General features: G+C 45.7%; 1 protein-coding gene across 1 annotated transcript in view; it reads right to left on the bottom strand.

Annotated features, from left to right (window-relative positions):
• Window positions 1–27,391, bottom strand: part of Fgf2 (fibroblast growth factor 2) — a 51,965-nt gene that overhangs the window by 7,647 nt on the left and 16,927 nt on the right. Inside the window, exon 2 of the mRNA XM_055625895.1 lies at window positions 3,111–3,214. Within this exon, the coding sequence (XP_055481870.1) occupies window positions 3,111–3,214 (104 nt within the window). The remainder of the gene's footprint in view (window positions 1–3,110; window positions 3,215–27,391) is intronic.

The following is a 27,391-nucleotide window of genomic DNA, read 5'->3' as shown; positions in this document are numbered from 1 at the left end:
ATTAGCTCGGGGCTTGGCAGGACCCGGCCCTCCGATGGGGGCTGGGACACACATCAGCTGTTCCCACAGCTGATCTGGCTGGTGCCCTCTTCAGAAGAGCCTGATAAATCTTGAGTTGTCCGCATGTGTGTTGGGCTTTGTTCCTGCTGAGAGTCTGTGATAAATTTCTAAACTTTACTAAACTGACTCTTACTCTATCAGCTTGGTGGTGGATGGTTGCATCATGGAGAATTAGCATGTGCCAAGGAGACAGGAATCCAGTGAGACTCAGTAGAGCAAGAGCCTTCATCTCACAGCACTGTCTTCCTTGCTGAGGAAGGGCTGGAAATGCTACCTAGTTCTTAGTATATTATGAAGCTAAGACACCTATTTGTCAAGAGAAAAGGTCAGAATTCTCCATGAAGAGATCTGAACAGCTCCATTTTCACCTCCACCAACTTTAATTTGTTTCCTCTCATTTGTAACCCATCACCACAGGGATGGTGGACAGCTTCTGTCCCTGGAGCACTTGACAACTGTGGTGATTTTTTTTTTTTTAATGTACATTGGTGTTTGGCTGTCCATGTGTCTATGTGAGGCTGTCAGATCCCCTGGAACAGGAGTTACAAACAGTTGTGAGCTGTCTCATGGGTGATGGGAATTAAACCCAGGTCCTCCAGAAGAGCAGTCAGTGCTCTTAATCTCTGAGCCATCTATCCAGCTCTCTACATGGTGATTTTTAGTCATTGCACATGAACCAGCCATCCAGCCTATATTCTTGAGACCAGTTCCTTTCGTGACTGCGTACAGGCTCACTGTGATCCAGTCTCACCCTAGCAAGGCATTCACTGAGCAAGATCAAGATGGAAAGGAAAGAATGGCGCCTCACGGCTACGGGGCTAGTGCAGTCCCCAGCCAGTTAGGATCAAAACGAGACGATTGCAGTTTAACCTAGTCCTGAAAATGCTGCTTATGTTTTGTTGGGGTCCAGAAAGTCTGCAGTTCCTTTCTCGGGCACAAACCCTGACCCAGATGTGGCCCTGTGGCTGTAGAAAACTGCAGATAAAGCCTAGGAGGAGGGTCCTTCAGGACAAAATAAGATCACAAGGGCAGGGAAGTGCAGAAGGAAGAATTCAGATAAAGGGGTAAAAAGATACTGTTTGCTCAAGCTCTGCTTGCAGTGCTCTCTCTCACACCTAGCTACACAATATATAAACAGCAGTGGGAAAACAACAAATGTTTATTTTTGAAGTCATCCCAGAATCTTGTGGTTCTGTTTACCATTATCCTCCTTCCCTGGTCCCTGCGATGCCCACAGTTGTGGCCACAGCAGTGTTTCCTCCTCTGCTTTGTCTTCCCACCACCCCTAAGCCACCCTACACTGCTGCCAGAGTGCTTTCACCCGGACACAAACCCTGCTGGCCTTGAACTCTCAAGCCTCCCAGCGAGCATGGCTAGCATGATGTAAGATTTGAAGGCAGACTTGGCTGTTTGCCTCTCCAGCTGTCTGTCTCTCCTTCCACTGTGTTCTGCGCTTTGCAGGCCACACTCCAGTTGTGGTGAGTTGCTTGTCACTTTAGAGATGTGTCAAGTGGCCTCTTGTATCCACAGCTTTAGCTCAACCCCTGCCTGGGATTTTTTTTTTTCACCTAACACCCTCTTACAAAGTCACCTCCCCAATTTCTACACAAGCTAGTCACTTTCTCCCCTAAATTACTCCTTACGTCATCATACTTCCAACCTCCCCCTGTGTTACTATGCATGTACGTGAAATACAGAAAGAAGTCAACGAAGCACTCAGACACTACACCATACCTATACCTCTGTCTTCCTGCACGGCAAAGCCAGCAGGAGCAGAGAACACAGATACTCGGCTCTTGAAGGCTGCCATCTAGCACATCTGGCAGTCTGTAGACTCTCTGAGCATGGCTTGCTCTTTGGTTTGGTTTGGTTAGGGCAGGATACCTAGAACTCACTCTGTAGGCCAGGCTGTTCTCTGAACCCACAGAGATTTGCCTGCCTCTGCCTCCCAAGTGCTGGAATTAAAGGCGTACGCCACCACCGCCCAGTGGGCATGGTCTACTCTTGAAGAGGGTCGTAAATGTTTTTAGCTACCAAACAAAATTTATGAGCCCTGCGCAGAGCTTTGTCAACTTTCCTGCCAAGTTCAACTTAGCTGATGACACTGATCTAAATATCCCCGTCAGATGACTGATCTGAAAATTGATGACTAGAAAATTTCCTTCTCACAGAAATCTAAATGGGCTCATTCAAAAGAAAAAAAAATGAACAATTTGTACAGCTGACAGCACTGTAACCACTCACTGCTATGTCACTATCTACCAGTTAGTTAGCTAGAGAGCTTAACAGCCCTGGGCAGGGTGGCTCAGGGAAAGAACACTGTCGGTGTAAAGCCTGGGAAGCCAGACAACCAGGCCTTTATACACAGGTTCTACCTACCCACTCCAGGAGGCAGGAATGTGCCCTGTGTCCTCTGTCTTCATTTTGATCCTGAAGGAGACCCTGGCCTTCATTTGTAGAAAGAACACTAGCCAGGAGCTAGAACCTCTGACTGGCTGCAGTAAAATGTAAGAATGATGTGTAACACCCACTTAAATCCTTGCAAAGCTGTGATAAGATGGGCTCAATGTATCTGTGACAGACGTGAGGGACCAAGTCAGAATGATCTGCCCAAGAGCACACGGCCACCAAATGCCAGAGCCAGCGTGCATGCTTAGGCTAGAAGCCCACTTTCCCAACCAACATTCTAGAGGACAAGTATTTTCTGATGCTAAAGGAGAAGCTTCAAAATCAATGGCCAAGTTTTATGTGTGCCATTCTATGATCTTAAACAACTACAAAGGAGACTTTTTTCCCAACTCTTTTGCAGAGAAAAGAGTAGTGATTTGGAGCCATTGTGAATGCAGAACACCTGGATCAGATCTTGCCTGCGCTGTGTGGTACTTACTACCTTAGTCCTCAAGTCTCTGAGGTGCAGGGAATGCTATTACCTGGAGAAATATGAAGATGAAATGACACACATAAAAGCCAAACGAGTGTTCAGTACCAGGGCTGGGAACTAACTGAGCAAAGCAAACAGAGGAAAACCCCTCCCAGAAGGCACCACTCACAGAAGCCAGCAGCCGCCCATCTTCCTTCATAGCCAGGTACCGGTTTGCACACACTCCTTTGATAGACACAACGCCTCTCTCTTCTGCTTGGAGTTGTAGTTTGACTGTAAGTAATAGAGAAAAATTATGGCACCGGAGAGCAAAGAAGCAGCCCCACAATACCCAGATTACACACATAACACACCACATATACACAAGCACACACATACACTCAAACACAAACACACACACATGCACACACACAAACACAGCACACATACAAAAAAACACACATATGCACTCACACAGGCACACAGGCACGCGTGTTCGCGCACAGACACACAGCACACACCCTGCCTAGCAAGGCGCTGATCCAGTGTGCAGACCAGCAAGATACAGAAGAAGCGAGGTGGATATCGCCCGAGCTGAGCAGGAGTGGAAAGGAGGCAGAGCCCTCGTGCCATGCCCTGACTCCCACTGTCACTCCTATGCCCCACAAAGGACAGAGGAGGAACAGGAAGGAGGACAATTACCCTTGCTGGTCTCATATGGCACTGTTAACCGCTCATGTTTGTAAACAGTTACCACATGATCCAGCTAGTCCACTCCTGGGCTTATACCCAGAGGGCTTTATACCATACCAGAGACATACATCTGTGTGTAAACTGCTATGCTGCTCACTACAGCAAGGAAACTGAGCCGCCCTAGCTGTTCTCAACAAATTAATAGGTAAGGAAAATGTGCTGCATGTTCAAATTGGAATATTCTCCAGCTGTAAAGAGAAAAATCATGAAAATTTCAGGAAAACGGGTGGAGTTTTAAAGTACAAAATTAAGCAAGCTGACCCAAACTCAGAAAGAACATAACTTTCATTTCCTCTCACATGCAGATCCTAGCCCATGATATAAAAGCATGTGTCAAGCAGGTACAAGTGTGAGGATAGCGTTTACAAAGGAGAACGAGAAGATCAGGGGATGAGGAAAGACAGAGCACAGCAAAGGATGCGTGGGGCATCAATGGGGATACAAGGCCAACTTTCCTAGTTTCAATTCTGTCATAGCTTTTTTTTTTTTTCTCTCTCGCTGTGGTGAGTATGTGAATAAAAACACAGCTGAAAATGGGAATGTAAGATCCTTCACAAAGCTCCATGGCTTCAGAATGGCCAGTCTAACCATATGCTAAGTTTGGGACTGGGAAAGCATTTGAACAGCTTCCCTAAGCCAGCTGTGTGATGTCTTTTTATTTATTAGTTACTTAGAACAAAGTGTTTTAAAAATAAAATAAATGTATTTTAAGACTACATGGAAATGAGGATATTTGTAAGATGTTTGTGCAACTGCTTCAACATTTTTAAAGTCCTGTTTGGCCAATTTTTCACAAGTAAAGGTCAGTCTGATCCTCTGCTGCCTCGGGAGCTATTTCCCAGCTTCCTCACATATTATTTCTGCCTTATCTTTCCATTTTCCAATAGCCATCTTTCCTTTTGAGGACTTTCTGCTTGGCTGTTCTTGTTCTTATAAACGTCTGTGGAACCCCAACATGCTTACACACGTGATACGCTCAAGCAGGGTGACCTACCACACACATTAATGTCAAGCAGATTTCAGGGAAACAGAACCACATATTACCTGGTTATGATAATGTGATTTGGACAAAAAAAATTATCTAATTATTATGAGAGTGAAATGAAGTTAAACGTTTCTATTTTGCTGTTCGGAGGCAGCATTTGCCTGCTTGGACAGCCTTCCCCAATTTATATTTTGGCTAACAAATGTTAAAAAAAAAAAAAAGTCCTGCGGTCAAATAAATTTTGTGCCTTCTTAACAAAGCCCAAAGTGTGGGAAAAACAAAAACAAAAACAAAAACAAAAACAAAAAATCCTGACCGAATCTGCGTAGGGAGAAACATTTATTGTAGCGCAAGGTTCCAGGAGGTACAGTCCACTGTAGGAGGGAAGGCATGGCACACAGATCATGGGAGTGGGACAGAGTGATTCATATTTCTATTGTGGTAGATCAGCAAGTAGAAAAGGGGCCAGAAATAGTGCCAGCGTATCACCTCTAGTGACCTACCCTTACCAACCCGGTCCAATCTAATCCCCAAACAGCACCCAGTTGGGGACAAGATGGTCAAGTGTGCAAGCCCATGAGGACCACTTCAGACTCAGAATAGCACCAAACTTCACTGCCAAAATTCTCACAGGTTTCCCCAGTAATACCTATGATGTAAGCTATTCTAACACAGTTGGGTACAGAGTGTTCATCAAATGTGTTTGGTCACAGACAGAAGGAAGTTCTCCAGTACAAATAGCGCAGGGGTCCATCTGGACACAGCTCAGAGGAGTCAAAAAAAAAAAAAAAAAACAAACCTGATGACAGTTCAAAACTTTAGAAACCAGTGAAATGTGTTTGTGAGGTAAATTGATTTCCCTTCTGTTTACAAGTAGCTAAGGGAACAGCACAGAACGGCTTCTGAAAGACTCTGAAATACTTACTAAAGTTGCTAGATATGACAAATTTGCAGTGACTGTATCACACTGTTTTTCCTACCAAGAAATCACCACGTAACAAGAGACCTAATATATGAGATTAGCTTTAAAACACTCTGGCAGGTACAAGTGTCTATGGAGTAGGAAGGTAGAAGTAAAACAATTGGTGTGTTTCAAATCTATGTGGAACATGGTATTTCCTGATTCCACTCTATATTAGATATGTTTGAGAGCTCATACTAAGAGAAAGAGAGAGAGAGAGAGCTCTAATGGTCATGTCATTTTCTGCTCTCTCTGTGCTAGTCAATGCTGGCTGCAGAGAGCACTGGCTTCAGTTATGCCCACAATTACCTGAGCCAAACTCTTCTACTGAATTTACAATATAACACAAAACGAATATAATGCAATCAAAACACAGAACCTAAACAAGCGAGGACAGGAAACCTCACAATATCAGTGAGAAAAGCAAAGGCACTAGATTCTAGTAATGATTATACACTACTCATTAGACCAGCTCCAGCCTACTCCAGAATAATCTGTTAGTCTGTGTCTTTTAATTAGGGGATTGAAACCATTAATAGTAAAAGTCATCAACAAGCAGTGTTTAATGATTCCTGTTACCTTGTTGTTAGAGTGTGGGTGGAAAGAGGCAGGCAAGTTGAAAAATGAAAATAGATATGGAAAATGTGAAATGAACTCCTTAACACAAGCTGGTGTGGCAACTGTAACACATACAACCCAGGCCAAGGCAAGAAGGCCAACCAGCATGGTCCACAATGGCAGGATGTCAGGCATCTTACACAGACAGTGAATGACAGAAGTCTAAAGTATTTGAAACAACAGCAAACTGACACAGAGAGCTAAATGCATCAAAACTACAGCATCATCAATCAGCTCGACCTGTTAGATCAGGTAGACGTCAGATAACATGTCTTTAACCTGTTAGCACCACCATCATTTCAGCAGGATGTGTAAAAATACGAACCCCACCAATATGGTATGCCATCCTTACCAGCGTGCCCTCTGGAGGTGCTCAGTCCAAATAGACTGATTCTACCCAAGGAGGTTTTTTTTTTTTTTTTTAATCAACATGATATTCAGTGACATTGAAGGCTGAGGAGGTGATGTCAGTAGTAAAAGCTTCATCTAACACAGGATTCCACTTCCAGAACCCACTCCAAGCCAGTGAGAGACTATCTCTAAAAGAAGATGAGAAAAACAACTCAGAGCAGAAAGATTGTATTATAAATTGGCTTATGCCTTCTGAGGACTGAGTCGGCTGATGTCGCGGTGTGATTTTTCTGTTGCTGTCATAAAACACTGGCCAAACTCAACTTAGGAGTTGTGGTATAAATAGGAATGGCTTCCACAGGCCCACAGAATTGAATGCTTGGTCATCAGGGAGTGGCACTATTAGGTGGAGTGGCCTTGTTGGAGGAGGTGTGCCACTTGGTATGGGCTTTGAGGTTTCAGAAGCTCAGGCCAGACCCAGTCTCACTCTCTTCTGGATGTAGAACTCTCAGGTCTCCAGCACGATGCCTTCCTGCATGCCACCATGCTTCCTACCATGATGATAGTGGACTAAACTTCTGAAACTGGAATACAGCCGCAATTAAATGCTTTCTTTTATAAAAATCGCCATGGTTGTGGCATCACAGCAGTAGAATACGGCCTAAGACATCAGGGAAGGAAGGGGCTAATTTCAGCTTCTATCATACGGTCTTACATTTTGTCCTCAAGACAAGCCATGGCAGGAACTTAATACAGGAACAGAAGCAGGGACTGTAGAGAAACCTTATTTACTATCTCGCTCTCTGACTTGTCAGCCTTCCCAGGGGTGGCACTGCCCATGTCAATCCTTAATGACAAAATGTCCTGTTGTTTTTAAACAAAACCACAAATGTTCGATTTTACCAATAAAGACTCAGCATCCAGATGTTATTTGATCCTCTTCACAGAAATCGCTTGAATTAAAGGTGTGTGCTAGGGCCAAGCTACACCACAACTAGAAACAGGTTTTTCCAGTACACAATCTCAGGGTTCTCAGTGTGATCAAATATCCTACAACAACTCCCTGCAAGCTTGCCCACAGGCTAATCCAATGGAAGCAAATCCTCACCTGGAATTCCCTCTCCCCAGATTACCCTAGTTTATATTAATTTGACAAGAACTGACCGGCACAGTCAGCTCTGTTGCTTTGAGCCTGCCATGGGGCTGAGAAGCAGCATGGAGTAGTAGAGCTATTCACCTCGTGTCAGCGGAAAGCTGAGGCAGCAAGGAAGGGTGAGTGGGATATGACCAATCTCCTGTAACCGACTCCCTCTCCTAACAGTCCATTCAGCCACGGACTCACTCACTAGTGAAGCTACAGCCTGTCAAGATCCAGTCACCTTTCCTGGAGCCCATGAGCTAGTATTCAAGGCTTTGCTATATGAGCTGACAGGTGCGGGGGAGTGGGGTGGGGGCTTTCCAGTCAAACCATGATGTAAATAAGAGATATACACATCACACAGCAGAAAGGACATATAATTTAGCTTGAGAGATCAGAAGTCTCTTGGGAACAGAGAAAATTGAATGGAGACAGAATGAGCAGTTGATCAAGAAAAGAGACAACCAACAAGAGAGCATCTTACATAGTAAGAAAAGGTGAAGCCTGAAAACCCAGCCCACAGATGGAGGATGAGGCAGGTAGGAATGGCTGCAGGAGAAGATGTGTGCTGGGGACCATGGATTCTGTGTTGAGGAGCATAGTTGTATACCATGAGAACAGAGAAAGAGAGTTCTAAAGAAACAGTAAGGCTGGAGAGCAGTCAACACATAGGAAAGGCTTGGGGCATAGCTACCAAGAGTGGAAACAAAGGAAAAGGTGGAGGGAAGGAAAAGTAGGCTGGAAAAGGGAGAGGGAGAGAGGGAGAGCTCAGAAGAGGGACACAGGTACATTTCTGTCTTGGGAAAGCTGGGAAAGGCTAAGGACTATGTTGACTAGAGAAGGCAGAAAAACATTCCCAACGGACACCCTGACAAAATGCCTACAGGAAATCCAAATGCGCAATTTCCAGAAGATGATCAGTTATAGCACTGTACATCTCAAACAAGACTTGCTCCAAGGGAGGGGAAGATGTGCCTTCCTGGGGAACGAAGGCTATACCCAAAGTAGATGGGGAGCATAATGAAGGTGAAACCTCCCAGGAGAAGACAAAGTAGACACTGATAAAAGGGGAATGGGCAAAATCCATGGTTCTTTAATGTGTGTGGAAAAAACAGAGCAATCTGAACCTATGAAAGAGAAGTCATTCAGTCCATCTAGGGCAAGAGTACAGTGAATACCACACACACATACACACTCTATACATATCACAAGTAGACCATACATACATGCTCCACACACCATATATATACCACACATAAACACACATATCACACCCACAAACACCACACATACCACACCCATGCATACAGATTTGGAAACTGATTATTTGCAGATGTAACCATTTTCCACATTGAAAATCAAGAGACTCACTCCAACACGACAGCCTGGCCTGGATCCTGGAACAGAGAAGATGACAGCAGTGGGAAAGTGGTAAATTTCAAATTAAGGCTGTGGTTTAGCTCACTCTACTGTATCCCTATCTTTTAGTTTTGAAAAAAATAATCATTACATAAGCAATCATCTTGGGAAAAAGAAAGAAAAGGGTACAGCGCAACCATGAAATCATGTGACTCTCTGTAGTCTAAAATGACTCCAAAGCTTTTCAAGAAGAAGTACGGAACTCTCAGGGCTAGTGAGCCTAACATAACAGCAAGTAATGGCCACTTTCTGCTCACACATCTCGGACCACTGGTTAGAAAAATGATAGCAGCAACAGGCTGATGGGATGGCTCGGGACAAAGCTACCTGCCACCAAGGCTGAGGACCTGAGTTCAAGGCTAGGACCCACATGGCGGAAGGAAAGAACTGACTCTCAAGAACTGTCCTCGGTCTGGCTCCCATAAGCACACTGTGGCTTGTGTCCTGGTACCTAAACCCGTGTAATTCCTTCAAAAATTACAAATGCTAAGAGCAAAGCATGTCTAGGACTCACAGAGAGAAAACTGTTAGTTAGAATCACTTCTCTCCCTTGGGAGCATCAACCTGAGAAGTCAGAAGTGGGAAGTGAGGAGCTGTAAGGGACCCAGGATCCCTTCAGACCTCAGAAGGAACCTCGCCATCACAGCTCCGAAGTCAGGTGACAGGCTAGAACCCACCTCTGTAAGGCCTGTGGAACTGTGGACACAAACACTCACTGCAGGAGTCCTACGAAGACCATGGAGACTCGGAGTCTCAACTGCAATGGAAGGACATTGGACACAAGGCACGGGCTGAAACAAAGACTGGATTTTACAGCCAGGCTGGACTTGCAGTGCTTTACCGCTTAGCAGTAGCTCTTATCTCTCACCTGCACAGAGAAAATACTTGCTAAGGCTGCCTGGGTGGGATTGGGGAGGAAGAGGGACAGAGGGACTGCTTTTAAGCAGCACAGCCTCCTAGGTTTGCTTTAAGATTTGGAGAATTGCTCAGTTGTTAGGAAATCTTAGGTTTGATCAGGGGCAAGAGACTGTCCAGGGGAGAGCAAGTATGAGCTAAAAATATGTCCAGAACATCTTTTTAAAAATTTCATTTCTGGCCACACATGGTGTTACAGAGCTTTAATTCCAGAAATCAGCGAGTAGGTAGATCTCTGTGAGTTTTGGGCCAGCCTCGTCTACATAATGAGTTCCAGGCTAGTGAGGGCTACATAGTAAGACCCTTCTTCCTCACCCATTCCTCGCACCCAGAAAGAGTGTCATCTCTCCTGTACACTGTAGTGTATACTTACACTGTAGCAAGCCACATTCTCTACATCGGAATACATTCATAGTCTCACTGTTCCCAAGAGAAATACCGCAGAAGCAAGGCAGATCCTACACGGCATCTCAGTGCGTTAGCCTATGAATAGCTTGGTCACTCATTCAACAGTGCTGGCTCAGATGCACCAGCAAGTATTTCAAGATACAGAAGTGAAATTGTAACCAAGACCTACGACATCTCTCCCTTCACACACTGATACTCTTGGGGCCGCTGGGTGAGTTTTCTTTACTTGGGTCAGCAAGAATGTCATTTCTCAGCAAGAATGTCATTTCTCAGCAAAGGACCTTGAAACCCAAGCAGAACTTCTCGCCCCACACACGAACACAGTCTGAAAGCAGCGAAAGCTGTACTCCAGGGTCTCTGTATTGACCTGCGGTGACAGGCACTGTATCAGGAGACGTCTTCACTCTACAGCAGGGCCCCACACTGTGTCCTTACTCATTCAGAAAGACTTGCTGTGCCTAAAACGGAATGATAACATGTGCTAGATCTGAGCACAAGTGGGTTTACTCGTCTCCTTGGAACAAAAGTTCACCAGTCCCTAATAAACAAATTCTAAAGCATGGCCACAGTTCAAACAAAGAGCTCCCCTGTGTCTCTGATCAGGAGCCGTCGCTGGGGTCTTTTGAACACGTGGGTACCAACAAAGAATTACGAGGAGCTAAAGCATGTCACAAGCTAAAATTGAGAGCTTTAACTCTCTGTTTGCCCATGGAGTGCCCAACAACATCCGGTTACCTGACAACACTCGGATGCTTGTGAGCTGGCTTGCTGACAACTTCCCAAAGCTCCTCTTGGTAAAAGGCTTTTGAAAAGCTCTTCGTTGACCTGTCTTCCCCAACCCTCAAATCCCTCTCCACTCTATTCATAACTCAATCAGAAAATTAAAATGTATAAATCATATCAGAGATGCAGATATTTTATTAGTTTTTTTTTGTGTTTGCAAACAATGTTATATTTGGGTATAATAAAAGGAAAGGAAGATAAGGGGGAAGCAGAGGAAGGGAAAAGTAAAGCCAACTAGCTCAGAAATCTTCTATCACTGCCCAGTCAGGACATAGGCTTTAGAGTCCACTAACTCTTTCTATATGGCAATCCTGAGACTGACAAAAGAAAACATGATTTTTACTATGCGACTATCACTGATAACAAAATATGTAAGAACCTAAACAAAATTAGTGTAATGGAACATGCTTATAATCCTGAATCTCCTGCCATATTTATCCTACTTCCAGGGCACACCATTTATTTATACAATTAAAAAAGTGACATTGTTTACCTGACTCATGCCAAGAACAGGGCTATTACAGGCCATTCTGATCAATAAAAAAAAACCCACAAAATATTGGTTTCCTACAAGAGAGCCTCTGTCAGACTATCACTTTATGCCCTATAGTAGATACATACGGGCTATCTGACAGAGGAAGGCCAGTGCAAGCCGAGAACAACTGTCAGGTGATGGCTGACCTTCATCTTCCACCCCCTCTTCCTTTTTTAGACAAAGTCCTGCAGTGGTCCTACAAACACAGGGGCTTGTTGTACATCTCTAGTGGCATCCCCTAAATCCGAGTGTGGTGTCCTGAAGCTCTGGATGCAACACAGATCAAGGTGGACACAGCGCAGAGATGGACAAAGAGAAGCCTGGCCCCTGCTCAGTGAACACTCACAAGCTGATGAAAAAAGAACCCTTCCCTTGCCTCTTCTCTATAAATTCATATATTTTAAATTATGTGTATGCACGGAGAGGCACATGTGTTTGTGGGTGCCCACAGAGGCCAGAAGAGGGCACTAGGTTCCCCGGAGCTGGAGTTAGAGGAGGTGGTGAGTCTCCGCACAGGGGTGCTGGGGATGGAATTCAGGTCTTCTGTGAGAGCAGGACCTAGGAAATGATCTCAACCACCAAGCCATCGCTCCAGCCCCTACCCTCGCCCTTTCCTTGGTGACTGGTTCAGAGACACGGGAGCCCCGAATGCAGCCACCACGGACTCTTGCTGGCCTGCTTTGTGGGTCATGTAATTCAAGCGAGAAAGCACTGTTAGCCTCTGGCAGGGGCATTTTTATGGTAAGAATGACAGCAATATTGATGCCTCAAGAACCTGGACTTCAGGACCCCACACTGTCTTCTGGCAGGGCAAAACAAGGCAGAGCAGAGTACAAGAAGCTATAAATAAACATCTGGCTTCCCCTATAAAAGTCATTAGTCCTTTATGTGTTCAATGGAGAAATGTTCTTAAAGTGGTTCTAAAAATAAGTGGCCCAGGAATCACAGTAATGGAAAATGGTCTGCGGTTGCCAGGCATGGTGCTGGGGAGTTGCACGGCTGTGTAACATTGAGCCGAGGACGCCTGTGATGGTGGAACTGTGGTTTGAATGCAATGTCCCCATGGGCGTTTTTAAACAGTTGGCCTCCAGCTACTGAGAAGGTTGGGGAACCTTAGGAGGTGGAGGCCCACAGTAGGACTTGAGACCTCATAGTCTGTCCACCCTCCCTGCCCACCCTCAACTTCTTGAGTGTTGCCTCAGTGTGACCATCCAGCCTCTGCTTCTGCCACCATGCATTCCCTGTCTTCTGTCATGATGTCCCTGCCATGAAGGGCTGTATCCCCCTAGAACTGTGAGCCAAAATAAGCCCTTTCTCCTTTAAGTTCCTTTTTTCAGGGTATTATTTTATCACAGCAACAGAAAAGTAACTAAGGCAGGATATTCTGCATCTTCAATGTGTTGAGGTCCGAGATACTGGATACTTGTGAGACATTAACATCTCCCTTTATTCAGGGAGATGGAATCTACATTACTTCAGACCACTGCATCTGAATTAATCTTTAGCTCTCCCAAAGTTTAAAATTTAATATGAAAAAAACAGTCAACTGCTCAAAAATCTCTTACAGGTTGATCATTAACATTTTTAGTCTGTGCATCAAGATCTACAAATTATTTGAGCGAAGCTATGTCTTGTGAGGAAGGGTGTTTCCTCTAGGTATTATTTTACTATTGGCTTCAGTTTCCATGTAGAATGAGAATGGAAGGAAAGCAAAACCCAGTGTCAAAGCCACATAAACCAAAGGCTTTGACCTCAGTGCCTGTAGATATCTTCATTCTATAGCTATTGTTGCCCAAAGACCTTAGCCAGGTTCTATTTAGACAGAAGGTCTCTGCTCCTGCAGAATGAGCAATCTGAGTGCCGTTTCTTAAATTTAAACATGTGTTGTACTATAAAAGCACAAAACAACACAAGACTCTGACGAGGAGTTTTAGTTGATTAAGTGAATTTTAATGGTTTCTTTCTTACCATCATAGGAAAATGTACAAAATGAATAAGAGTCATTGTGCCCCCTCCAGCTTATTCTCCTTATTAAGTCTTCAATTATTCAGACATTCACCATGGGTTCTCAGTCTCCTTTATCTCTGTTCTGCAGTCTCTGCTTCCACCAGAGGCAAACAAGAACGATGCAGAGATAAGCTGCTGTCCAGAAGCCCCTCTGCCCTCATGTTGCCATGTTAGCATCAGGAGGTGTGAGTGTGTGTGCGTGCGTGTATATGTTAAAAGTCAACAAGAAAACTTCCTGCACCTTAGACAATGGAATGTTAAAAATTCTTATTAGTAACAACTTTTTCTCTGTTAGCTCCAGAACATTTGATCTCTGTGCATTCTTCGCATACCCTGCAAGGCACTTGTGCTACCCAGAAGGCACTGTCTTCTGGAAGAGGCCTTAGAAAGCCATGGGTGGGCACAGGCTGCCTTGTCTGAGGAGACCAGCAACAGGAGGCCCTGAGCAAGTCGATAGTCCTAACAGGAATAAGCCACTTGAAGTCAGTTGTTAGTCAGGGTTGGACCTGACAGAAGCTAAGAACATAGTCATGGAAAATAATGGCTGCTGTTTCCAATGATACGAATCATATTGAAAAATTCCTCATCAACCCCTTTGGTTGCCTCAACATCCAAGGACGTGAAAGTAGTTGTACAGAAGTGGGTGGCACCTCCACGGAAGTTGCAAACTTTGGGGTACTCACTACAACTTTATGTATGGTTGCTACAACGTGGCTGCAGGCAAGATGTCTTTATGTTAACCACAGAAAGAAACTGTACATCCAGGCAGTCCAATCTAATTCAGTGCTAAAAAGAAATGAGTGACGCGCTAGGGAAAGGCATGAGGAACCATGAAAGAAAGGCAGGAAGAGGGAGGTGGTTGTAGGTGTGGGAGGTTAGGGTGAACGTGTAGGGCTCAGGAGTCCCAGGGCAGTGAGGTGAGTGTGTGTGACACAGAGACAGAGATGCCGTCACACTGCACCTGTCCAAATCCCTGAAATGCACAGCACCTTCACTAACAGGAAGGGCAGACTCAGTGTCGGTGACAGGCAAGTGTGGGTTTACCATGATAAATGTACAAGTGTTGTGTAAGACACGAGTGGTGAGGAGGCTGTGCTGGAGGGAGGAGATAGTGGGACGTCTCTAGCTCCTCCTAAGGTTGTAAACCTGAACCCTCCCTTAAAAAACAACAGCTCTTAATTAATTTAAAATAGGGCAACAAAAGCAAACAGGAAGGAAACATTTAACAACAAAGCAGCCTTGTGGTTAAGATTTAAGAGTAGGAATGCACAGTGGAGACTGTGTCACTGTAGAAAACAATCCCAACTGACAGACAGTCCTGATAGAGTCCAAACACACACACACACACACACACACACACACACACTCACACACACACACACATTTGTCACTGGCATTTAGCTTGCAATCACCAGTATGAAAGCCCTTCATCAAAAGCCATGAACCAAGTACAACAGCCAAGAGCGATTAGCCAGAAACTAAGCTGCAAGCAAGTATTTCTGCAATGGATCCAATGTACCAAGAGATGAGTACCTCCCCACTCCAGCCTGTTCCTGGCAGCTCTTTCTTCCCTTTTGAAATGCTCTTGGACACTTCCACACTGCCTGAGTTTTCTCTTAGTGTTAGGTAAGTAGAGATAATGCAAGCAGCTTGGCTAGCCTCCCCTCGGGTGAGTGCCAGTTAGTTGGGCTGTTTGTGTTCCTGGCACTTCTTTCTGGATTAAAGAGTCAACATTCATTTACAAAACTCAACCCAAGCAGTTCCAGAACAGCGAAGCGGTGTGTGCGGGAGGCAGGCAGGGCCCAGGGTAGACGGGAAGCTGCCCAGCGTGTTCCAGCAACTGAACAGCCATTCTGTGTGACTGGGGAAATCATTAGGAAAACACCTTCCAAAGCAGCTTGGAGACAAGAAAGTTTTATTTGAGCCTCATGAAAATAGCCCTGCAGCACGTCCCTCAATCACTGACGAGCTCCACTCTGGAAAACCCTGCTCCCTGCCAAGATCCCGAGGTCCGGCTCCAAGATTTCTGAGGCCCTTGCAAGGAAAACCTCTTTTGTCCTTCCTTTCGTGAGAGACACTGGGTAGATGCAGAAGAGAGCTGAAAACTGCAAAGCTGAAAACTGCTTTATTATTATTGTTATTATTGCCTCAAAGTCTCCAGGAAGAAATGGCCTCTTCTATGTCAGGGCTGAGAGCACAGCTCTAACCTCTGGTACAGTGGCCTAAGATTGACAGTCAATAGGCTGACTCCTCCATGGTGACATCTTTAAAGTAGCCCCCATCTCTTTGCTGTCTGCTCCTGAGTTGAACACACAGCTGACACTCACAGACCACGACCAGTGGCTGCTAAGCTGGTTAGACTTTTCGCTGGCCGCCGAAAAGTCTGCTATATAAAGCCTAGTGTTGGCCTATATTTTAAATCTTGTCTGAGCCAAAAGTTTCGCAAAAGAAGAGACCTTTCTTATGTTCCAAGGTGCCAGAAAGAAGCACTCCTGTCTGCGTGTCACTTATAAGCCTTCATGGTCCCAGGTACAGTCTGTAGCTGTGCAGCCCATAGCAGGGGTGTATGCTGATGAAGAGAAGTCACAGGCGAGGACCCGCGCACCGACTCCGGTCTGGCGCGGTGCTGTCCACTATATTATGGGAGGTTGACTCTAACTTGGTTTTGCCCGTACTCTTCACCCAGCACCAGAAGCGTTCTGTGTACTTAGCTACATACCATGGCACACGCAGGCACTGCCCACCCCCAGCACTGATAGCTAAAGAAACTGACTCACTGAGGCAGAAACCTGGCAGTCAGCAGAAAATGGTGCAGGAATGCCAGAACCACCTTTCTTCTGGCCTCCTTGTTCATTTCTCTCCTTAATTCTCAATAACACGGAAAACCACCATAGAACCCTTCTTCACACCCAGCCTTCAGAGCCTTCAGCCAGCCTCACTGTACCAGCATATTTATGAGCATGGATGTTCTTCAGCTTTTGTAACTTCCTTCCTGTTGTGGTTTGGATGTAAAATGGCCCCATTAGCTCACACGTTTAAATGCTTGGTCCCCAGCTCGAGACGCTCGTTAGGAGGGTTATAAAACATTTATGAGGTGGAGCCTTACTTGGGAAACTATGTCTTTGGAGGTGAGCTTTGAAGTATTATAGTCTGGCCCTACTTCCTGGTCTGCTTTGTGTGTGCATGTGAGATAAGACCTCTCTTTCCTGACTGCTAAGCCAGGGCTCCCCTCCCCCCACCATGATGCTATGCCATTCCCACCTTGATGACTGTCTCCCCTCTGAACTGTAAGCCCAAATAAACCCTTTCTCCCCAACATTGCTTTTTGCTGAAGTACTCAATCACCTCCTCGTTCCGGCTCAGAATGTGGAGGTGCGTGGATCTAGTTTTGAGTTCCACAAATGAAGTAGAAAAAGACAGGTGGGGTTCCCAAGGTGTGGGACAGGAAACGTGACTTTCCTATCACAGGAACTATAAAGACACAGCAGGATCTTTGAAAGAAATGTATAGAACTGAAAACATTTGAAGGCTTGGTATTGGGAGTGCTGACCCTTCATAGGTATGTTAGATAATATAGATATGATTTTGATGGTGCCAGAGGGTATCCAAAACAGGAAGAAATACCTGGCTGAGCGGGGAGGGAAAAGGGGACTTTGAGCTGGTCATATCAAGAGCTAGGAGGGACAGCCTGGAGTTTTGCCTTCAGCAGCAGCTCTGTGCTCATTAGTCCTTCATGCATTTGCCAGTACCTATAATGGCAGCTAACAGAAGTGTAGCCACATAGACATGTTCTTAGAGAGGAGGGGAGCTTTCTGAATGGACCATGACAGCATTGCCGTGGCGGCACTGAACCAGAACAGCTGGCTCTGCCCTGCTGTAGTCCCACAGCTGATCTGGCTTTGACACACTGGGGGATTTAGTCAAAGACGTGAACGCAGAAGCCATGAAAGTAGCTCACTCACTCTCTGAACCTTTGTTCTTAGATTGGCCACTCTGAAAAGACACCCAAACCAATCTCGGGGAGAAACATTATAGGCAATGAGAACCTTGTTACCTGTTACCCTGCCAAAGTGCCAGACGTAAAAATTAAAAAAAAAAAAAGCCATTTCAGATTGCACAGCAGAGGGTGGTGTGGTGGTGGTGGTGTGTGCAGCTGTGTAAAAACACTGACATGGCAAAGATGCACCCTGCACAGCTGAGCTCCGTCCACCCAGGAACAGGGTTACAACCAAATCCTTACTTCAGGGGCTGGAATTAGAGGTGTTTGTTACACAGCAATGGGTAATTATCACACTGGAAGCAATGGGAGACAGGACACTAAACGGGACTTTTCAGGGTAAATAAAAGTGCAACAACAATGTGGTACGCAGCAGTTTACCCTGAGTACCTTGCTGGGTGATTGCTGCAGTTACGCCACTATTGCTGTGAAGAGACACCATAATGAAGGCGACTTACGGGAGAAAGAATTTGTTTAGTACTTATAGGCTTCAGAGGATGGGTCCATGACATCCTGGTGGGGAGCATGGCAGCACGCAGACAGCTGTGGTGCTGGAGCAGTTAGCTGAGAGCTCATGTCATAAGACAAAACCACAAGACAGAGAGCTGAGAATGGTAAGTCTTTTGAAACCTCAAAGCCCACCCCCATTCACACTGCCTCCAACAAGGCTCCTGATCCTTCCCAAACAGTTCCACCAACTGGAAACCATGTATTCAAATATATGTGCCTACGGGAGCCATTCTCATTCAAACCACCACAGTTATTAGGCTGATGTCCACAGCGATACACAGATGCACAGAGGAAGAAGGGAGCGCTGACGGCCAGAGCAGAGGAATGCAGGTGAGGCCAGATAGAGCGTGGGTGGAAGTGAGGGCAGTAGAAGCAGGGCCTGGCTCAAAGGGAGGATAGGGCAGAAGGCAGCACCTACACCAAGGGATACATTCCACCTCTGCCTCCCAACTCTGCCAAATGCAGCAGCTCCCTGGGGCTCATAGCCACATTTGAAATGGCGATCTAGCTTCGTGGCTTTCCAATGCAGAATCACACTTAGCACTGTTGGTCCGGCCCCAGTGCCAGCCCCTAACGATAAGAATATTCATTTCTGTTGTCCACGCCCACTTAATTTCTTCCCCTAGACCAGTGGTGAGGCTGCACAGGCAAACGTCCTTATGTCCCAGCCCAGAGAGTCATGCAGTCTTGAGCTTTTCTGTTACTGTAAAAAAAAGTAGGGGCCAGTTGGGTAAATTACCAGGCCCAAGGCCATAGTGTCCTGGGGTCAGAGATAAGCATTTTCACCTTCCTCAGTGTCTGACTACCAAGCCATAGCCACCTGCCTCCACGAGGCATTACCCTGATATCCTTTTTGAGATACCATCCATCAAGGATTAGGCCACCAGTAATTACAAAACTTTTGTCTTGGCTTCTATCAGCAAGATAAAAAATATTAAGAATGTGTTATAGGAAAATGGTTATTAAAGTTTACTATTAATCCATAGATTAGTATGGCCATTGTTATTCAACCACTATCATATCAATAAAAGACACAGACACCTGTTAGATTTTTAACATATACCAAACTGGGCAGAAACTCACCCCCTAAGCTAACTTTTTATCTCTCAGTCCCTCATCCTATGCCATTTGCTCTAAGCATTCCCATCTGGACTACTTTCCATCCATAATCCCATAAATACTTGCACATTCTTTCCATCTGGGCTGCTTCTTTCCAACCATGCCGATCCTCAGAGAAGACTTCGCCTGGCCACATGCTTTTCTCTACACTAACCCACCGAGACTCTGCTTTCTTCTTTCTCCTCTACTGCTCTTCCTCTTTCTCTTTTCTCCTCCCCTTCCCATGAGCCTCTAAGCCTATGAACCTTAGCTCCACCTTCCTCACTTCTGCCCGAGCCAGGTATGTAGGCAACTTTATTTAGCCAATCAGGGATGATTGGGAAGACATCACTTTGGCTATGTGAGGGTTTGTTTATAGAACGGTAAGTATGTCGGGGTGGGGGTGGCCGGGGGGGGGGGGACAACCGAATACAAAGCAGCAGACATTGCCAGCAAAGCTCTCTTACCCTGCTGGAAGGAACATAAATTGGCTCGACCATATGGACAACTGTACAGGAGTTCTCAGAAGACTAGCGCCGCAAGCCGGTATGATGCAGCACTCCCACCACCAGAACTATGTCCACAGGAAGCGTGAGTGTGTCAGAGACACAGTCACCACCAGTGTTTACTGCAGCATCCCTCACAATAGCAAGATGAGGACTTACCTCAGGGGTCACTGGTGGATGAACAGATAAAGATAAACAGATAGCATTCCACGGAAACATTCCATGAAACATTCAGGTAACAAAATCCTGACAGTTATAGGCCTTTTAGACCAAATGGTAAAAGCCAGGTGCAGCAAGACAGATGTAAAGGTGGACCGTGGAGACTGGCGGATCCATCACTTCATGTGGTTTAATATACCTTTGTATTAGGAGCAGTCAAGGCCTCTTCACCAGATAATTTGGAATAATTTGTGTCAGCTACAGGGACCCTAGAAGCTATTCTTTCCATCCAGCTATTGCCTGTCACCCATCCTCTTCATCTTCCATATTCTTTCGGTCTGACGACCACTTGTCCATCTATATGTTGTGAACATGTACTGAAATGCTGCTATTTGCTCTATAAATATGCACAATTGTATGTCAGCTTTAATGTGCTTTTTAAAGGATTATACCACAGAGACATATAAAAGCATGCTTTGACCCCAGCAGTCGCTCCCACAGGGCTTTGGCCAGGTTGCGGGGTCAGAAGAGAACACCATGACTTGAAAGGATTCCTCCCGAGGAGGCAGTCTTCTTGACCTGTTTCCATTTCTACAGCAGGCAGAGGCAACTGCTGGAGCTTATAAAATTTTCTTAGGATGCCATAAAATAGGCGCGGGAGGAGATGGCAGATAGCCTCTGGCTCCAGGGCAGACCAGTCCACCCCAGCTGAGGCGCCTGAAACCGCAGTTTGTTTCTTGTCCCCCTGTGAGAAGAGTTATTCTGTTTTCTTTCAGTGATTTCCTCTTGTCACATTTGCAGCCACTGAGCCAAGGGCGCTAGAGGCTCAGGAGCCTGAAATACACTGAAATACACGTGTTTCTACCCAAATCTCTCTTGCATGTTCTTCACTAGTTTTCTGCATCCAGCCATCCCTGCCCTATCCACTCCCTGCTCTTCTTGCCCCCAATTTTTTTTTTTTAAAAAAGGAGGAATCCTTTCAGAGTTCTCCAAACAATATGTTTGCTGTCTGTAAAATTCCTCTCTAGCCTGCACTCCGCCTACCCCCCGTCCCCCGCAGTCATTCTGTCAGAGATAGTCTGAGTTGAAATAGTTCCGGTCTGAAAGGAAATCTCACCCCTGCAAATAAATTATCCTAAGACCAGAAATAGATATATATGCTCTTAAAATGTTGCTCAACTCACACCTTTGTCACTCTACTTACTCTCCCAAGGCTGTCTGGAGCGTTCTGCTGTCTGGGTCTAAGGCAATGGTCATTGCACACAAAGAAAGAAGAAACCAAGAAAACAAAACATCAAGGATGGTGAAAAATGGGGGTCAGGGTATACTGTTGTTTGGAATGTAAATTAGTCTAAGTGGAGAGAGAGAGAGAGAGAGAGAGAGAGAGAGAGAGAGAGAGAGAGAGAGAAAGGAAGGAAGGAAGGAAGGAAGGAAGAAAGAAAGAAAGAAAGAAAGAAAGAAAGAAAGAAAGAAAGAAAGAAAGAAAGAAAGAAAGAAAGAAGTAGGGGCTGGAGGCTTAGAAGTTAAGAGCACTGACTTCTCTTCCAGAGGACACAGGTTCAAATCCTAGATCCTCCCTGGAAGTTTACAACTGTCTGTAACTCCAAGATGTCACCCTTACACAGACAAACATGGAGCCAAAAAACACTATAGCACAAATCTAAATAAATAAACATACAGTGCAGGGGCTGGTAAAAAACAAACAAACAAAAGAACGTAACTACCACATTCCCAAATGGATCAGAACCCACACATCTTAGCTAGGTCTGCACACCCAAGCTACTGCTGCAACTCCCCTAGCCTGATGGGATCTTTGACTGCTTGGCTTAGGCCTCTGAATCCAGGTCCTAAGATGCCAGACACTAACAGTCACTAAAGGCCGACCTGGGACAGTGGGTCCAAGAAAATTTTCTTGCAAAAATAAAAATTAAAGAGGTGGGCTCTCATGGGTATATGCAAAGCAGAGGCAGGCTTTATTAAGAGTTATAGAAAACAAAATAAAACAAAATGAAGGAAAGTGAGAAAAACTGAGTGGGAGGAGGTAGGAAAGGTTGTTGGATTTCCTTTGTCTGGGAGTTTTTGTAGGACCATGGGGGAAACTGCTGAAAGGCTGAGGTCACTCACTTCTACTGAGGTTGTCTTTTTCCTCTGTGCTATCATGGGCTGAGCCAACTAAGGGTCCAACTAAGGTCTTTGTTCTCACAGCTCTTAAAAAAAAGCTTGTCTGCAGTATGGTCTGGAATCTCTTTCCCAAACTAGGGCTGCACTGTCATCAACCATCCTTACTATATCTGAGACTACTGCGACCAGCTGCATTAGAAGCAATGTATTAAAGCAAGAATATGCCATAAGCAGTAGGACATGGAGTGTGTTTCACAAAGGGGAACGCTCTCACGGAAGCTGGCCAGCATGCCTGCCATCACTGGCCTTGCTTATTAAAGCCTACTTGTCTCTTACGGTCCACTTGATATCTCACATCCAAAAGCAAGCATCTTTGCTTCTATCCTCAGTATTCCTGATCCACTGTTTTAACCTTTACATTCCCCTTTTGTCTAACATCCGTTTACACTGTAGCCTTTGTGGGCCAATTGTAGTTTTGCCATGTGGCCTTTTCTCTTACTGCCTATTGCGATCTAACCCTGCCTTACCATCACAGCACTGCTCATCACCACGGCAATATGGAAACAGCCAAGATGATAAGACTGAAGGATAAAGGCAAACATGGAAAATATACACAAGGGAGTATTATTCAGCCACAAAAAGGAAGAACACGGGAGATTGGAGGAAGATGCTTTGAATTAGAGATAGTTACAAAATAAATCAGATTAAGGTGACCATTGTACTCTCTCTCATTTGCTGAGTCTGCAGGGGGGCGAAGGTGACATGAAAGCAGAACAGCATTGTAATGTAAGAGAAAGGACAGCCCATGTGTATGGGAGGGTGTAAGGGGAAATAATGCAGGAGATTATGATGAAATGTACATTGCATTCATGTATGAAATTGTCACAATGAAGCCAACCCTCCTGAGGAATGAATACATGCTAATATAAAGTATAAAAAGATAAAGTATGTAATATATACTTTAATATAATATAACTATAATATAAGTATAAAATATAAAGTATAAAAAGTCACCTGACCTTGCCCACCAGAGCACCAAGGCCAACAGACACCCCCCCACACACACACACATCTGCACTTTTATACTCGTGAGAAGAACCTGTAAACTAGGAAACAATCTCCAATCACCCATTCCAATAGAATCTATGTCTGAGCTGTCTTCCTCACCCTTGCCCAGACCCTGCCTGTGACACTCCAGATCTATGGGCTGCAGGTCAGAGCCTCTTTCTACAGCTCTGTCCCTTAATTCCGACAGGGAACTGCATGCTCCCCAGTATGTGTCCAGCTCCATCTTGCAGAAACCACTGCCTCCCAGCTTCCTGTTCCTGTAGCCTAGCTCTGAGGGCTGCCACTCAGTCTCTCTGCTTTTCCTTCCCAGTACTGCAGTGTCCAGCTATCACTCTGAGGCTACCAGGCCTTTTCTGTCCTCTACTGGCCGGCAGGCATTTAGTCAGGCAAAGACCTGGGCAGAAGGAAAGGCTTCTGACAGCAAATGGCTTTCGGGCTTGAACCACATCAGACCTCCTGTGTTTCCTCTCCAGGCTGCCTCTGTAACGTCATACACCTTTTCTTAAAGTGAGCGTAGTGGGACCGTATCGGTAGTGACAGGTGTCCAGGCTGGTGTGGTCGGTAGTGGGGAGATCTTCAGGTCGTTAAGTACATTGCCCTTCACAGCATCAAGATTTCATAGCCCATCTGCCTGTTCTCTTTCACCCTGGCCTCAGGCAACAGCTGTGCTCCCCGCACACTCCCACCACAATGTGTGACCTTGCCACAGTCCCAAAAGCCACAGAACCAACTCATTGTGGACCGAAGCCCAAAACTATCAGCCAAAGTAAACCTTTTCTCTTTATATGTTGACTGTCTCTGGTAATCGTTACAGTAGCAGGAAGCTGACTAACACAGGGAGCCTGGCCTTACTCATTTTTCTCTTGGGACCTCTGGCAAGTCTAGGTTTATTCTGCCCTTGTGTGCGTGGGCCTCCTTTGGTCAGGCAAAGACCTGGGCAGGACGAAAGGCTTCTGACACTTAAACCACATGAGACCTCTTGTAGTTTCCTCTCCAGGCTGCCTCCATAACCTCAGACACCATTACTTAAAATTAACCTACCCATCTATTCATCCATTGATTAATCAAGTCTCCTACTGGTCCTGCCTCTCTGCGGGACTGTAATTAATTACTTCCTGTCAGCAGAACTGCTCTGTAATAAGGTGCCCAGACACAGGAGAGCTGGAGGAGACTGGGGTAGGCTTCTTGTCTACTATCTTGGTCCCTTCACCAGGTGACTGAGGGCTGAAGACCCAGACCACAGCTCCACTTGTTCAAAGGAACACTGCCGCCTAGCTCTCTCCTCAGCACGTTCCAGCATTCCAGAGTTTAGTGTGCAACACTTCCTCCACTGCTCCCACCCTCCACCCAAAGCCCAGATGTAACTGGCTGCCCTCTGACTAAGCCCCTCACTGTGGACTGTAAGAGTAGACTCCTTACTGTCTTACGCAGAGCACCGAGTTACTTGGCAAGGTTTGCAGGACCCATACCAATCCAGAGAGGCTGGTCTTGCTTCCCACCTCACTTCAGTCATCCCAAATGCATCACAGTTCCTGGAACACAACACATTTGTCCCTGCCTACTGAGCCTTCATGTCCTTACCCACCCTGCGAGCCTGGCAAAAACTTACTGACTTCTAACGCTATGAGAAGAGGATACTCCAATCTGAATCCATTGCTAACTCTTCATATTAAGATGCACTGGTCTTAGCTGGACACACACTTTTTGTTGTTGTGGTGGTTTTTTGTTTGTTTGTTTTGAGACACAGTTGTCCTGGACTCACTTTGCAGACCAGGCTGGCCTTGAACTCACAGATATCTGCGTAGTCAGCCACAACACTACAAGTTGTTCCTCCCTTGCAGCTGCACGTTCCCTGAGTGTTAGGCCCGTCCATGCCCTTCCTGGCAAACACACCCCATAATTCACAAGAAGCAAGGTTCTTAGAGCCATTTCTCGTGGACTCATTCACCGTGAAGGCTCACACCAGCCCACAGTCTCGTAACTCCATTTTCAGAGTGATACAGCTCAAAAATATTATCTCCGTGACTGCTAGCCAGGTTAGTGAGAAGACAGTTTTCCACATCTATGACCCTTTCCTCTTACTATATTTTGGACTGTGGATGGTCATGAGAACCTGAAAAGATGCTACGGACCTTCTCAGAAAAACAGCCTGTTCCTGTTTGCAAGGCATCAGGGACATGATGCCTTGTTAAGGCACGTTAAACTTCTTAGGCTCAGAGAAGATGTAGCCTCTGGGTCAGGCCACCTTCGACATCACCCTGTGGGGCCATTTTTTAAGGAGTCTGTTCTCTGGCCTCGTTGGAGAGCAGAGCGTGTGCTTCATTGGCAGCCAGGGGTGTGCTAGGCTCCTTCCAGAGAAACAGACTGCTCAGGGAACACCCGTCCTCTTGTGGAAGTGGCACATAGGCCCAGGCCATCCAGAACCCTGAAACACAAAAGCTCTCCAGTTCTACACCATTAAACACCGCCAAAAGTAACTCAGGTTTGGAAAATATTCAAAGTAGGTGTAACCAAACAGATATCCCAACTGTTTTTCCTTTAAATCTTATGAACAAATGGAGAGAAAAGCTACTCTGGGTAATACAACCTCCGGCAGTGCCTTCCAAGAAAAATGAGTTGAACTGCATGGCATATACATAAATAACTAAAGAAACGTCCTGCGTCGGAATATTAGATATATTGCCATTAAAATTGGGTGGAAAGTTTAGCAAAAATCCTAACTTGGATTTGTCATAACAACCTAAAATGTATGTGGGGCTCTGGGTTCAATTTTCAATAGGAAAAACAAGAAAACATCAGTTTTCTGTGAACCCATTCAAACCATAGTGCTCCCAAGGATGCTTGCTTTGCAAAGGGGGATGTGCTCCCAAGGATGCTGTGTAAGGGGGATATGCAGAGGTCTTCTCCTCCCTCAACAAGGTTTCCTACTCTAAAATCTGTTCTCTCCTGGCATCCTCATCCTGCCCAAGGAATCCACAGGCTACCCAGTGCCCAACAGACTGCTCGATATTCCAACAGAAAGCAGTCTTCCGGAAGGCCAGAGGGCTGGACTTTTGAGCCTGTCTCTCCTTGACTAACATGGGAAAGAGTATTTCTTCTCACCCTGACTGTACCCTGCAGGAGAAGGCCTGACATACATGGCATTCGAGGATGAGCTAGGAAAGGAAAGGGGGCTAGGGTGGACTTCCTGGGGAGGTGCCTGAAGGTCTCTGATAGGTGGATTGAAAAGGGCTTCCATTCAAGAAGGAAGCCAATTACTCCCCAGTGCTTAGCTTCTTCTCCTGTTGATGTAATGAAAACAAAAAGCAACTTAAGGGACAAAGTGTTGGTTTGGCTCACAGTCTGGTATGGGAGGGGAGTCTCAGTGGTGGGAGCTCAAAGCAGCTGGCCACACTGAAGCCACAGACAGAAGAAGAGAGCAAGCCTGATAGCACTCAGCTTGCCTGCTCCAGGACCCCTGCTCAGGGGATGGTCCCTGCCTACAACCAAGATGGGTCTTCTCAGTCAAGACCATCCCAGCAGACATTGTCAGAGGCTAACGTAGTCTAGACAGTTCTTCACAACTGTGCTGCAGGCCCACCTGCTATTGCATTAACAATTACTACTAACCATCACAGCCAGTGTGTAAATATTGGAAATCCTAGCCTAAGAAACAGACGAGTTTCAGTTTGGGAGCAGATAGAGGGTGGAGAAAGAAGAGGGGAAAGAGAAAAGGCCACTCTGATTTCTACCATCTCCTGAGTCTGCAGACCTGGGTACCAGACAGAACTCAAGCGCTGGCACCTCTTCCTCTGAGCTACAGTCCCCTCTCGGCCACGCTCCCCACCTTCCCTGCCATGAGGAACTATACCTTCAAACTGTGAGCCAAAATAAACCCCTCCTCCATAAAGGTGCTACTTGGTCACAGTGATAAGAAAAGGAACTCATATAACAGTTGGGTCCTAGTCAGATATGGTGGAGCACATAGAAAATTCTAGCCCCTAGGGGGCAGGTGCAGAAGTACTATTGTACATTATAGGCCATTTTGGGGCACCTACCAAGTCAGTGAACTTCAGGCAAGTCAGGGTTATATACTAAAGACCCTGCCCATAAAATAATAATAATAATAATAATAATAATAATAATAATAATAATAATAA

The sequence above is a fragment of the Psammomys obesus genome, unplaced genomic scaffold (genome assembly GCF_907164565.1).
Source record: "Psammomys obesus unplaced genomic scaffold, mPsaObe1.curated_primary_1811, whole genome shotgun sequence".
NCBI classification, from domain to species: Eukaryota; Metazoa; Chordata; class Mammalia; order Rodentia; family Muridae; genus Psammomys; species Psammomys obesus.
Note: the sequence above shows the minus strand (reverse complement) of the source record. Positions and strands in the feature narration are given on the sequence as shown.